The sequence below is a fragment of the Cavia porcellus genome, unplaced genomic scaffold, assembly GCF_034190915.1.
Source record: "Cavia porcellus strain 051 isolate PalLab524CR breed Dunkin Hartley unplaced genomic scaffold, mCavPor4.1 scaffold_12, whole genome shotgun sequence".
Taxonomy (NCBI): Eukaryota; Metazoa; Chordata; class Mammalia; order Rodentia; family Caviidae; genus Cavia; species Cavia porcellus.
The window spans coordinates 8,664,476-8,679,674 of NW_026947495.1; the positions used below are offsets into that span (position 1 = coordinate 8,664,476).

At 36.2% G+C, this 15,199-nt stretch overlaps 1 protein-coding gene and 1 non-coding gene across 3 annotated transcripts in view; one reads left to right on the plus strand and one right to left on the minus strand.

Annotated features, from left to right (window-relative positions):
• Uggt1 (UDP-glucose glycoprotein glucosyltransferase 1) overlaps positions 1-15,199 on the minus strand; it is a 125,579-nt gene that overhangs the window by 94,475 nt on the left and 15,905 nt on the right. For both annotated transcript variants that reach the window (XM_063258789.1, XM_063258787.1), the window contains exons 5-8: positions 6,737-6,849; positions 4,548-4,722; positions 2,822-2,918; positions 1,325-1,403 (exon numbers count right to left, since the gene is read on the minus strand). In XM_063258789.1, coding sequence (XP_063114859.1) covers positions 1,325-1,403; positions 2,822-2,918; positions 4,548-4,722; positions 6,737-6,849 — 464 coding nt within the window. The remainder of the gene's footprint in view (positions 1-1,324; positions 1,404-2,821; positions 2,919-4,547; positions 4,723-6,736; positions 6,850-15,199) is intronic.
• On the plus strand, positions 8,109-8,245 carry LOC111754174 (small nucleolar RNA SNORA2/SNORA34 family). The gene has a single exon (XR_002788889.1). It is a non-coding gene; the product is annotated as a small nucleolar RNA SNORA2/SNORA34 family (small nucleolar RNA).

The following is a 15,199-nucleotide window of genomic DNA, read 5'->3' on the forward strand; positions in this document are numbered from 1 at the left end:
ATTTTTACATAAAATTAGGAATTAAGGCACCTATCTTGTTGATAATGTGGCTTAGCTAAAAGATACAAATTAGCCACATTAGATTTATTACTTATAAATAACATGTTACTAGTTTTAATACTTTCAGGAAAACATAAATTATTTTAAAATAACTTTGTGTTTCAGTTAACAAACTATACATATTTATCTACACATTATTTGCTGAATTTTAGCAGTTTTATTTTTCCCAAAACATAAAACAATGTAACCAAATAGCTTTTAAAACTCATTTTGTGAAGAAAGAGGGGTGTAACAGAAATAACCAACATGTTATGAGCATATACCAATAATACCAAAATGAATCTTAAAAATAAAGTAACAACTAGGATGTCTTTTAGCTACAAAATACTGCTTTTATAAAATGGTTATAGAACTATGAAACTTTAAAAATACCCACACTAAAAAATTTTCAATTTTCTACCATACACAATTCCAGCTACTCCGGAGACTGAGGCAGGAGGACCCTGAGTTTGAGGCAAGTCTGGACAACCTGGGGTTAGAAAATTACAGAAAAACAAAAGGGGAGCAGGGATGAAGGTCAGTGGATCAGCCAAGTGTAGGGCCCTGGGGTCAGTCAATCTTTAGTACCAGAAAGAAATACAGCCTAACAAAATGTATTCAATTGAGTTGTATTATAAGACATCTACATCTTTTTGCATTTTTTTCAGATGTTTAGAGGAAACAACCAGGACTGATCTAATTTAAAATATATTCTTTCTTCCCCTGAGAAAAAAATTAAGTGAAAGAAGTTGACTTATCCTATTATTCAATTTTTAAAAATGGCATGCAACCTTATGCCATGAACTGAGAGAAAACTGTAATCAGTTTAAGCCATTGGCAGGCCACAGTGTGGTGTCCTCAGAGCTGACAGTGAAAAACTCTAGCAGCATGCCTACCCAGAATGCAGCAGACCCTAAGTTACCTCCCCAGCACTACAAAAACAGCACAAAGCAAAGCAAGCATGAGGAAAAGAATATGTTTTCAGAATAACTGGAAATACAAACTTCACACTAAAGTGAGTACTTCCCCATGTTAGATTTACATATGTAAGCCAGGTGTGGTGGTGCACCTTATAATTCCAGCATTCGAGCGGTGTGAGTTCCAGACCAGTCTGGACTACAAAGTAAGCACAGTGAGAGACCTTGTCTCAAAAAGACAAAAAAAAAAAATTACATATATAAATACCACTAGATCAGTAACAGTCAGTAATGTGAAGGACTGCAAGGAAGTCTGAAGATTAAAGGGTATCTTCCAAAATAAACACAATATGCCATTATATGCATACCTTAACCTTCCAAAGAGGAATCCTTGAACTTCATCAATGGGATCATTTTCACCAATGACTGTAGTATTTACCTCAGTTCCTATAAAAACAGTAAAATTACATATCTAATGGGTCAGATTAGAAATGAAAATGTTTTAACCTTAACATTTGAATAATGTAAAAAGCAGTCAGAAACACCGGAAATTTTAATGTCATTTCATTAACATTGTGCAACAGGTCTTTAATAAATGTGTTTTAACATTCCCCGTGTTCCTATAGAAGAAAAGATTTATTGCTTTCATTTATTTTTTGTTTGTTTGTTTGAATAGTAGTAGGTATTGAACACAGAGAGGCTTAATGTTGATCTAAATCCCTGGTCCTTTCTATTTTTATTTTGAGACAAGGCCTCGCTAAATCACTAAATTGACCAGATTGGGCTCCAACTTGTAACCCTACTTCCTCAAACTCCCAGAGTGCTGGGGTTATAGTATGTTCAGCAAGAATGTAATTTTCTCTTAAACTTTAGAAAATTTTACAAGCTAAAAATTTCAAATTAGTAGCTTTTAATATTATGGACAAAGAATTTTTCAAAGACAAAATCCTGAAGAATTTACAATTAAGCAACTTAATCTTAAATATAAGTATTCAGGGAAAAAGATGACACAGTACTAGCTTGTTATCCATTTGTTTCATTACCCAAATTGATCATTTTTACGTTTAAAATGAGTTTAAAAGGAAGAAGTAAAGAAGCATATAAAGCTCATCTGGGTACAATGAACTAAAAACTGTACAGCAGAGCCAGGAATGTAACTCAGTAGCACTGCACCTGCCTGGCAGGCATGAGGTCCCCAGTTCAATTTCTGCTACAAAAAAAAAAAACCTCTACAGTCATTCACACATGTGCAAATAGTGCATGGTTTCTCTGGTGTGAAAAACTGAAAGTGTAAATAAGGGCCAAAATATGTAATAGATAATGAGAAACAGGAAGAAAATGTTCAAATGAGGAGGACAAGGGAGAGCAGAGAGGGAAAGGAAAGTTAAAAAAAAAGGAAAGGAAAACATAGAAACAAAGCTTTTGTAAATGGGGAGGGGAGGAAGGGTTAAAGGGAGAGTGGAGGAATGGGAAACAGTTAATTCTCTATGATGAATATGATCATTATGCATACATAATATACCATAGAATCTGATTAAAAACCAAAAATAAATAAAATCAGAAAAAAAAAATGGGAAGAAAACAAATTAACAACCCTACAATGTCATGACAGAAAGAATCGAGTTCAGAAAACAAAACAGAGTAAGACTCAAGCACAAGGGGCTGGGGATTTAGCTCAGTGGCACAAGCACCTGCCTTACAAGCAGGCAGTCATGAGTTCGATCCCCAGTACCGATAAAAAGGAAAAAGACAAAAAAAAAAAAAAAAAAGACTCAAGCACAAGCTCATCATTCTCCTAAATCTGTTCTTTTTCATTATGGAAACAAATTCCCCTTAACTCATTGATATTATTTTTACAAATTCACCTTTCACCTGAGTATCGTCCTTAGCCTTGTACTCAGTGCTCTTAATGGCCAATTCCACACCGTAGCCAGAGAGGTAAACTGGTTCCTTCCTGGAATTCTGCAAGCAGAGCAGTTATTTCATCATCACCACCCAACCTGTTACAGGTCACTGTGTGCTCAACAGGGCTTGTCAACACTATATCAGGCAGACATCATCTGGGACTGTGGAAAAAAAGCATCCTGCTTCACAGATACTATGTATACAGGAGAGCTTACTAAAATTGCAACAATAACAGTACTTACCTACCATTAAAACATTCATTCTATTTTTTAAAAAAAAAAATCAATTCAAAGTTTTTCCTCTCCAGAAAAATCCTATTTTTGATTACATTTTGAATCTTGTCCCAACTATGGAAATGAGAATTCCCAGGTAGAGACAAAATTAATATTTTTCAGAATGGAGAACTGAAAGGACAAAGGTTCCAAACCATAGGAAGACATACAGAATGAAAAAGAAAGTACAGAACATACAGAGCAAGTAGGCAAACTGAACTGCTTTGCTGGGATTAGGCTGACCCTATGACACAGTCTTATCACCACCGTAAATGATGATGGCCCTTTAGAAATTTTAACTTTTAATACTAGCCATGGGCCTAAGGGTCAGATGGAAAAGGAGTTTTCAAAACATTGGACTTTGAAAAGTCTGTTTCTGGTCATTCAAGCTGCCATCTAAATTTTTTGACTTGTACAGTCTAACCATCTAATATTTGCTAACTTACTATGACACATAAACTTTAAAGGCTAAGACTCTTTATATATATTTTAAATACTAAGTGTTGCCAGGCATGATGGTTCACACCTGTAATCCCAGTATTTGGGAAGCTGAGGCAGGAGGATCATTGTGACCAGCCTGGGCTACAAAGTGAGCTTAAGGCCTGCCTGAACTACATAGAGAGAGCCTGTCTCAAAAAGACAAAAAAAAAAAAGACAAGTGTTATAAGTTTAATTCTAAATTGATTCTGCCTGCTTTCACCTCTTTTTAGAAATGGCACCAAATGAATGGGTGCAAAAATGAAAAGAGTTAAAAAGAAATTGGGGCTGAGGATTTAGCTCAGCGGCATAAGCGCCTGCCTTGCAAGCAGGCAGTCGTGAGTTCGATCTCCGGTACCAATAAAAAAGAAAAAGACAAAAAAAAAGAAACTAAAATTAAGAATTTCATATTATCATGATTTCACTAAGTTTACAAGAGATTTTAGGGCTGGGGATTAAGCTCAGCGGCATAAGCACCTGCCTGGCAATGTGAGATCGTGAGTTTGATCCCCAGTACCAAAAAAAAAAAAAGAGAGAGAGAAAGAGACATTTTATATTGATAGTTCATTTTGAAATAAAATTAGGCTACTTTTTTTGGAGACAAGGTCTCACTTTGTAGTTCAGGTTGACCTTGAATTCACTACATAGCCCAGACTCAAACTTTAGGTGATTTCCTGCTTCAGTCTCTCAAGTGCTGGGATTACAGGAGTGTGCCACCAGCCCCAGGAAAATTAGTGCTTTAGTATAATTCACCTTTCTTCAGAAAGGCAAGCAAGGCAGTGGCAATTTAGAGCTAATGAAAAGTACCGAACTTCTCTTAAAAAAAATAGTTCAATAACTAAATTATTTCATAAAGAAGGAAATTATTAGCTGATATTCTAAGGTCATACTGGCCAAATCAATATTCAAAACAGTGGCAAAATAAGTCAATACTTACAGATACATAGTGTCTGAATACATAGTTGATTTTGCCTGCATTGCTTTTTGATACAAGTTGGTGGTGAAAACTAGAAAATTCTTGAAGGCCAAGCTCAGAGTAGAAAATCACCACTGGGCTTTCAGGATTAGATGAGGGATATCTATGATCTCCTTTGAACAATAAAGGTTTGGGTCTGGAAATAAATATTACAATTTGTAAATTTTCAACATAAAATATTTAAGTGCTAAAATTCAGACAACCATCAAGTACAGCTATGATAATTTAAGATTAGAAGTATCTTACTATAAAGTGTATCAATCTTCAATAGTTTTCACTCACATTACCACATGAATCTTGTTCATGACTATAGAAACTAAAAGTACACTACACATAAATACTAACTATGAAATGCAGAATTGTATTAATAATTGTTACCAATTCCTAGTAAAAAATCAAGGCAGAAAAAAATACATATCCAAATCTTACAGTACTATAGTACTTTTTTTACCATGTAGAATATGATTATCTTTTATCTGAAATTAAGTATAAATGATGCACAGAGCACAGATGACTTTCAGTTTATAAGCCACTGATTTCACTAATTTCATTCTCACTCCTCTACCATTTTTATTATTTATTTATTTATTTATGACTTTTTTGATACAGGATTTCACTATGTAGTTCAGGCTGGCCTTGAACTCACTTTGTACTCTTGAACTCAGAGTGATCCTCCTACCTCCTGAGTGCCGGAATTACAGGTGTGCACCACCACGCCCAGCTTTACTTTTTTACTATTTTGATGTACCCACTAGTTTCTGTAACATTTCAGTTTTTCTCATAAATTTTTAAACCTTTTTTAAAAAACCAAAACTTTCCCTGGGGTGGCCAAGATTTTAATTGATCTTGATATGGCCTACCAACCTCTATTATGACAGACTATTTGACAGATGGCAGAGATGTTCCCTTTAGCCTTATAATAGCAAAAACTAAAAAGCAAAAGAATTGAAAGGACTTAACAAGCCACCAGTACTTTATTCTTACACAGCTTACCATGTATGTGTTACAAATACTGAGGTACACATACATGTGCTAAATGAAACGTCTCTTGCAAAAATAACCCTACCTACTTGTATAAATTTAAAACCAAGAACAAACTAACAAGATTAAGTGCCAACACATTAAAAAGTAGTTACTATCTCTCAGAAAGATGATACCAGCACTCTTTTCTTTATCAAGACTGTCACTGTGATTGTAAAGATTTACAAAGTCATCAGTTTTGTTCCCCAAAAGAGTACTATTTAACCACAGCACTATTCTCAAATGTTCATAGCTGGCTGGCATGTACACTGTGTTTATTAGTTGTTCTATTAGGTGTCAGCCTGAGGAAGGGGCATTAATGTCATTTGAGGGGTAGAGGACACATACTGGGCAGCTATACCAACCAAATTCCATTAGCATTTCTCATACCCATAGCACATCATATCTACAGCAGCTTTAGAGGGGATATGAAAGGGCCACTGTGATAGCCAGACAGCAAAACTGACACTTATGACAGCTGTTGATCACAGAAAATGCACTGACAGCACTTACAGCAAAGAATATCTAACTCACAAAATACCAATTTTATATTTGAATCAGTTTACAATTACTATCCAAATAGGCTTCTTTGAATCTATTAACACTCTGAGAGAACATTTTTTTTTTTACTTCAGGCATTAGCTTTCATACACATAGTTATTTCTTGCCAAGCTAATAACAAAACCTACTTAATCTCCCAGATAAAATCATTACCAAATTAATGGGAGTATCAAATACTCATTACCTCCACTTGAGAGAAAAGGAAATAAATTTGTTCCATTTCATGAAACTAATTTAAGTGATGGAGCTGAGATGTGTATCTAGTCACTCTGATTCCAGAATCCATATTCTAAACTATTATACCTAAGACTACAAAATAATAAGAAAAATCAAAAGGTAGGCTTACTAGAGATGAGTGAAAAAATGCTTGGCACTTTTTTTAGGGGCACAAGCAGGTCTTTTTGAGATAGGGTCTCACTATGTAGTTCAGCTGGCCTTTAACTCACTTTGTAGTCCAGGCTAGCCTCAAACTCAGCAATCTTTCTGCCTCAGCTTATCAAGTGCTGAGATTATAGGCATGTACCACTATGCTTGGCCACAGCATTTAAATGAAAAAACACACAACCTACCTTCTAGATGCTGTTAGTAGAAGAGTCTCCAGGACATCAAAATCACAAGTCTTCTCTCCATGTACTGAGAAAAACGAATTACATCCTTCTGGTGGAGGTTCATCAGCTGCTATCTGACATGTGCAACAAAATATATACATATGAACGTATTTTAAATTTCTATTCAAAGCCTAGATAGGATCATGTATGTTCTAAATATATGATTACATTATAATAATCCACTACCATTAAGGGCAAAAGTTAACATCTACTGAACATCAGGTGAGTAGTCTTGGAGGTGGTTGCTAGTATCATTGCCAATAAAGTGTTAAAATCCAATCTTGGAAGATTATCAAAGGATATCCAGGAAATATAAGATATACAAAAAAGCAGGAGTGGGGCTGGGGATTTAGCTCAGCAGCATAAGCGCCTGCCTTGCAAGCAGGCAGTCTTGAGTTTGATCCCCAGTACTGATAAAAAGGAAAAAGACAAAAAAAAAAAAAAAAAAAAGCAGGCGTACACTGCACCCATCTGGCAAGTGTAAGGTCTTGAGTTTGATCCTTGGTACCAAAAAACAACAACAGGACACACATTTCATTTATGAAAAACTATAGGTTCAACTGAGGCTTTACACATATATGAATGAATGAATGAATGAATATGCAAATTGACATGAAAGCCTTCATTAAAATAGGAAGAATGACACCGAATCTAAAAACACAGGGCCAATGGATCCTATGCTGAAGCAGGAGGACCCAGGAACTGTCTGACCCGCCCCCAACCAACACCAATGCCTGTGTGGCCCTGGTCCAAGACAGGAAGACTGGAACCACACACCCTGTGTGCAGCCCTTGAGCTCACCATGGCACAGGTCAATAGAGGTAAAAACCAACAGATCTGATCACAGAAGACAACACCACCTAGGAGGACAGTTTTGCTTCAGGACTGATGTGATACCCTCCCTGCCACAGAGCCAGGGGGAAAAACAGCCTTGAGAGATAAACTTGGAAAGGTAAGAGCTAAACAAGGATCTCCTGGGGTCCACTGGGAGGCCTGGGCTCCCATCAGGAAGATCTCCAGAACATGGGAGGCCAACTTCAGTGGAAGTAATAATTAGAGGGGGCAATTCTGAAGAAGAGGACTTTAGTCTAGTGGTGTATTATGGTCTGGCACTGCTACCTATATTCATAATTAGTGGTCTAAATTACCATAAACATCATTGTATTCACATAAATCATAATCCTCTTTGTTCTGGTTAAGGGCTGTTCATGACTGTTTCCTAGGATTTGTCACTGTTGTCACTGAATGTCCTACTATAGCACACCACACAGTAGTGGCTTACTCCTGAAGAACTGCAGCACTGGGACAGAGAATTTGCAAAAAAAACAGAAATCTGGCCCTGAATCAAGACAGGCAGCTTCCTGACATTGTTGGTTTCAAGCAGGAGCCTAAAGAGATGTCTTTCTATGATCTGTTCGCCATTTAAGAACTTGAGCAGTGAAATGGTCAATTCATTAGAAAGAAACAGTTGGAAACAAACCACCCCCTCCCCACCTGTGAGAGGAATGTGAGTGTGGCAGGCTGTGGGGCCCAGGATGGGAGCCACTGGTGTTTACTAGGACCCGAACCATGCTGGACCTGGAGCACCAGGAAACCAAGCAACCCCTCCCCCCCTGCCTGTTTTGTTTTGTTGAACTTCAATACACATGAAAGTATGGACAGCTATTTTGAAGAGAATGAGATACTCTAAGACAGCCATTAGTGACTTCCCTACTGTCTGGTTCTGAAGACACAAAAAACCTTCCTCATTCTGTTCGTATCAGTTTTATACTATGTTGTTTTGTATGAATTCTCTGTATGTGAAGACATGGGCAACTATTTGGAAGATAACAAGAGACAATATGATAGATAGTAAAGATCTCAAATTGTGTAGCTTTGAAATTTATCTCTTACATTGCTTTCTTATGTCCTATTTTGTTCTGTTTTGTTGTTTAATTTTACCCCCTTTAAAAGAAAAAAAAAACCCAGAAACATGAAAAGACAAAGCCTCCGAAAACTCCGAACTCCCTAAAACAGGTTCATGGAACATGGAGGGGAGAAAATTACAAGCCACACAACAGATCAGTCTGAAAGGGTACTAATGGTGGCAAAACAGTTCAATGAGATATGTAGCAAATTTTAAAAAGATATAACCAGCCAGGCATTGGTGCTATCACATCTGTAATCTCAGCACTCAGAAGGCTGAGGCAGGAGGACTGCTCTAAGATAGAGGCCAGCCTGGGCTGCAAATTGAGTTTAAGCTCAGCCTGAACTACACAATGAAACCCATCTCAAAAAAAAAAAACAAAAAAAAGATATAACCAACCAGATAATGACTATAGTAACACAAATGCTTAGTGAGTCTAGACAACACTAATAAATAGCTAATAGAGCTAAAGACAGAGATTCAAAACAACTCCCAGCATAAAAAATGCTGTACATTGTATATTTCTGTAAAAGGTGTGTAACACTTTGTTGGACTTAAAAGTGAATCCAACTTTTGAATGTTCTCCTGGAACAGAACTTTGTAAGTCAGGCGCTTAGTGTACAGTGTTTCACACAACACCAACAGAATACATGTTCCTCTGGGCTGCACGTGATACTTTCTCCAAAGTGCATCACATGATAGCTAATAACAGCTACCCAAATGCAAAAGCAATGAAATCTTACCATGTATATTATCAGGTCACAATGCAATGAAATTAGAAATCAACAGCAAAAGAAAGTAAAGAAACTAATCAAACACGGAAATTAAACAACATACTCTATTCAAATCAATGGGTCACAGAAAAAAAATTAAGGAACAAATAAGATACTTCCCAGAATTAAATAATAAGCCAAGTACAACATACCAAAACTTATGGAAGCAATGAAAGCAGTCTGAGCGAGGCATAATGGGACACAAGAATCCCTGAGTCTGAGGCTAGCCTGGGCTACAATGTATTCAAAATCAAGCCTGAACTGCATAGTGGGATCATCCTAAAAGGGACATTTGCAGCAGTGAATGTCCACATCAGAAAAACAGAACAACCCACACTTGTAAAAGGAAGGAAATGGTAAAGATCACAGCAAAAATTAATGAAAAGGAGACCAAAAAAGAATCAATGAATCAAAGAATTGGTTCTTTTAAAGAATAAACAAATCTTTAGACAATCTTACTTTTTAAAAAAGTGGGAAATCAGAAGAAATGTAGAGATTCCTAAATATACATAATTTTCAAACTGAATTTAGACTTAAAAATCTAATAACAGCAATGAATTCAAGGAGAAACAAACAAACAAACAAAAAAAAAAAAAAATCAACCAAACAAAGCACTACCAGCTAAGCAAAATCCAAAAGCTAAAAGATTCACAGCCAATTTCTACAAAAATTTACAGGAAATGCTTAACAATAATATTCCTCAGTATTTTAAAGGAATTGAGAGAGAAGGGAGCACTCTCAAAATAATTCTTCAAAGTTAACATTACCCTAACCACAAAAACCAGGTACGGATCCAATCAAAAAAGAGAACTATACACCAAGGGGGAACCAACAACAAGAAAATAACAGGACAAGGATAAGACAATATATTTTAGTTATACACAGCAATGTTAATGGTCTCAATTCACCAGTCAAAAGACACAGACTAGCAGAATGGATCAAGAAGCAAGATCCAACAATATGATGCATACAAGAAACACATTTAATTCAAAAAGAAATTCATAGACTGAAAGTCAAAGGACGCAAAATAATACTGCATGCTACTAGAACCCCCAAAAAAGGCAGGAGACGCTATTTTATCTGCAGACAAACTGAATTTCAACTCAAGACTTTATCAGACATGAAAACTCAAATAAGCCCTAATGCAATAATTGGATTGGGAGATTTCAATACCCTATTGTTACAAAAAGACAGATTAACTAGACAAAAAAAATCAATAATGAAATAGAACTAAATTAAATTTTGACTTTGTAGATGTCTATAGACTGTTTCACCCCACAACACGAGAATATACATTCTTACCAGCTGTACACAGGGCATTCTCCAAATGACATCATGTATTATCTCACAGAACATGCTTAAGTAAACGCAAAGAAAGGAACTGAAATTATCCCATGCATACTATCAAATCACAGTATAATGAAAGTGGAAATCCATGCCAAAGGAAACCACAAGAACTTCATAAACACAAGTAAATTAAATAGCACCCTACTGAACAACCAATGGGTCACAGATGAAATTAAAGAATAAATTAGACAGCTTTTACAGGTGAATGACAACAATACAACATAGAGGAACTTGTGGGACACAATGAAAGCAGTCTTAGGAGGGAAATTTATAGCAGTAAATGCCCATATCAGGAAAACAGAGTAAGTACGTATAAACAATTTAATATTGAACCTCAAACTTCTGGAAAAAGGAGACTAAGCCAAAAGCTCATACAAGGGAGAAAATTACAAAGATCAACACACTAGAGACTTAAAAAAAAAAAAACAAAGAATCAACGAATCAGTTAGTTCTTCAAAAGATTAAATGAAATTGAAAGGCCTTAGCCAACCTTATCAAAAAAAGGAAAGAAAACACTCAAATCTATGCAATTAGGAATGAAAAGGGTGAAATCACAACACATCCTACAGACATCCAGAAAATCATCTATATATATCTACTTTGAAAATCTGTATTCTAGTAAGATGTAAAACACAGAACAAATGGACAGATTCTTAGATACATATGAATTACCAAGGCTGAATCAAGGAGACATAAAAATCCTAAATAACCCAAAATAAATGTAACTGAAGAAAAGCCCTGGCCCTGATGGATTCACTGCTGAATTCTATAAGAAATTTAGAGACAATCTAATACCACTACTTCTTGAACTCTGTAATGAAACTGAAAGGGAAATAATGCTTCCAAACTCATTTCTGGGAGCAAGCATTACCCTGACACCAAAACAAGACAAGGACCCAATTACAGGTCAATCTCCTTAATGAACACTGATGGAAAAATCTTCAATAAGATACTGGCAAACAGAGCGCAGCAAATCGTCAAGAAGATTGCACACCATGATCAAGTGGTATACATCCTAGGGATGGTTCAACATGTGTAAATCCATAAATGTAACACATCATATTAACAGAGTCAAGGACAAAAATCATATGATCACCTCAATAGATGAGAAAACACTTTTCACAAAGTCCAGGACCCATGCATGATTTTTAAAACCTACAGAAAACTGGAATAGATGGTCTTTATCTCAATCTGATAAAAGTCATTTAAGACAAACCAACAGTCTACATCCTACTAAATGGACAAAAAATGAAACTTTTCTTTCTAAAAGCAGGAATAAGACAAGGATGTCCACTGTCTCCACTTTTATTCAACATAGTCCTCGAAACTTTAGCTGACGCAATTAGACAAGAGAAACAAATAAAAGGAATAAAGATAGGAGAGGAAGAACTTAAACTTCCTTATTTGGGGGCTGGGGATTTAGCTGAGCGGCATAAACACCTGCCTTGCAAGCAGGCAGTCGTGAGTTCGATTCCCGGGAAATTAAAAAAAAAAAACTTCATTATTTGCAGATACTCTTTTTACAAGACCCCAAGAACTCCACTAAAAGACTTCTAGATATAATAAGCAAATTTAGTAATGAAGCAGGATTCAAAGTCAACACTGAAAAATCAAAAGCCGAGGCCCCTTCTGAGCCTGCCCTCCCAGCCATCCCTTGGGGACTAACCCCACCTCCTGGACCTAGTATTGCTGTTGATTTTCAGCTATCCCTCCTTCTCCAAGAACCTTGGACTGCAGTGGATTAACTTTGCTGGGTTGATGGGAGACTCAGTAACCCCTTATCCAAACAGGGGACCTCAGCAGGCTTCTGTCACTGTGGTGAGTTTGCCCCTAAAATAGAGGTCTTCAGTGGGTAAACAGAAACAGTAGTGAAGTTACCTCCAGCTGTAGGACCTTGGGGAGCTAGGCAAGAGTGTGGGTGAGTCCTTTTTCCATACAGAGAACATCAAGTGATTTGAAGAGTGTGCCAATAAACTTCCCCAACCTTAAGAAAATGGCAAGTGTTTATGAGACACCCAGGGACATAATAAGGTTCCAGCTAAGACAAACATTATAGACAGGGAGATCTGGAAACATAGTAACAGCAGAAACTAAGCGTTGACTTAAATCAAAGCTCCTAGGCTAGTCAGGCTAGGAAGAATGTAAGACTCACCCAATGGGCCCTGCAGAAGAAATTCAGGTGACTGGCACTCTCTTCATTATGGGACCCAGTAATTGGACAAACATCACCCACAGTAGGACTGTAAGATACACACTACCGACAGGTGAGACAAGTGGGACTGAAAGATCAAATATTAGCATTGAAAATAACAAAACAAAAAAGCAAAATGCAATCTCAAACATCTAGTCCATCAGGAGCAAGTACAGGAAAAACTGAAATAGTGGACATTAAAAGTATATCTCTGAAAAGACAGTAAGTGAAATAAAAAAACAAATCCATGAAGCTATAGAGGAAATCAAATTAGAAATAGTTTTTCAGGTAAAGAAATGACAACCTTAGTAAAGGAATTGCTCAGCATAGCTAGAGAAGAAACAGACAAAAAGTACAGCATGGGAAACTGACTGAAACCTTGAATGAACAACATAGAAAAGCAGAATGCATGAAACAAATTCAAAGAGATATCCAAGAAATAAAAAATTCTATTGAAAGCTAGCAAAATTGTTTAAATAAAGCTGAGGACCTTGAGGACAGGATTGCAGCTAGTGATCATGAAAAGACAGAACTTTTAAAAATAACAAAGCAGCATGAAATGACAATTAGGCAGCTTTAAGATGATGCCAAGAGAAATAACATAGGACCAATATGCATCAATGCAGATGCAGAAGTCAATGCAAATGACATCAGTAAATTATTTACAGAAGTAACAGCAAAATTGTCCCAAACATGGGGAAGGAATCTGACATGCAGATAAGTGAGGCACATAGATGACCAAACAATCACAACCAACATAAATCTACCCCCAGACATATAATAAAGATCCCAGACATACAGCATAAAAGCAGAGCATTAAAAGCTGTTAGAGAAAAAACACAACTCACCTATCAAGGAAAGCCCATTAGAATCACAGCAGACTTTTCAGCACAAACCCTCAAGTCTTAAGAACAACTTGGAGTGGGGTGTTTCAAGCCCTAAAGGAAAACAACTTTTAACCCAAATTCAAAAACTTTTTTTGAAATTTAATGGAGAAATAAGATACTTCCATGATTAGGAACAGCTGAAGAAATTCACGTTCACCAAACCAACCCTAGAAAGAGTACTGAAAGACATATTAGATAAGAGATAAAAATGACTACAATTCCTAGAACAACAGAAAGAAACCACCAGATAGGGCAAGCAATTAAACAAGGGGGAAAAGCAGGAAACCAACAGCAGGAAAATAACATGACAAAGATGTACATGACAAAGTCAGTACATAGTTATATCCATCAATGTAAATGGCCTTAATTCACCTATTAAAAGAAACAGATTGACAGAATGGACCAAGAAACAGGATCCAACAATATGCTATATACAAGAAACACATCTGACTCAAAAGCAAAGTCATAGATTAAAAATCAAAAGATAGAAAACAATATTCCATGCAACAGGAACCCAGGAAAAAGAAAGCTATTCTATTTGCAGACAATGTGAACTTCAAACCAAAAATGATCAAAAGACATAAAGAAGGTCACTACACACTCGTCGGGAAAAATAGAAGAGGAAAAACTAACAATTATCCATATATATGCACCAAATACAAGAGCACCCAACTATGTAAGACAAATACTAATGGACATGAAAAACCAAATACACAAAAACACAATTATAATAGGGGACCTTCATACCCCACTGTCACAAAGAGATAGGTCAACTGGACAAAACATCAGCAAAGAAATAATAGAACTATATCAAACCTATGAGCAAATGGACTTAGTAGATGCTTAGAGAGTTTCACCCAACCATATCAGAGTACACACTTCTCAGTTGCACGTGGGTCATTCTCCAAAACAGACCAAATATTAGCCCATACAAAATTCTTAAGTAAATGTAAAGGGATTGAAATTATCCCATGCTGACCCATTATTTGACCATAGTGCACTAAAATTGGAAATTAAAGGCAAAAGAAATGGCAAAACGTGCATAAATACATGGAAATTAAATAACAACCTCCTGAACAATCAATGTGTTACAGACGAAATTAAAAAAAGAAATTAAGCAATATCTATAATTCAACAAAAATGCAGATACAATATACCGAAATCTGTAGGGCACAATAAAAATGGTCCTAAGAGGGAAATATATAGCAATAAATTGTCATGCCAAGAAAACAGAACGAGTACAAATAAACAACCTAATGCTACATTTCAAGCTTCTAGAAAAAGATGAGCAAATCAAACCTAAAGCTCATAGAAGAGAGG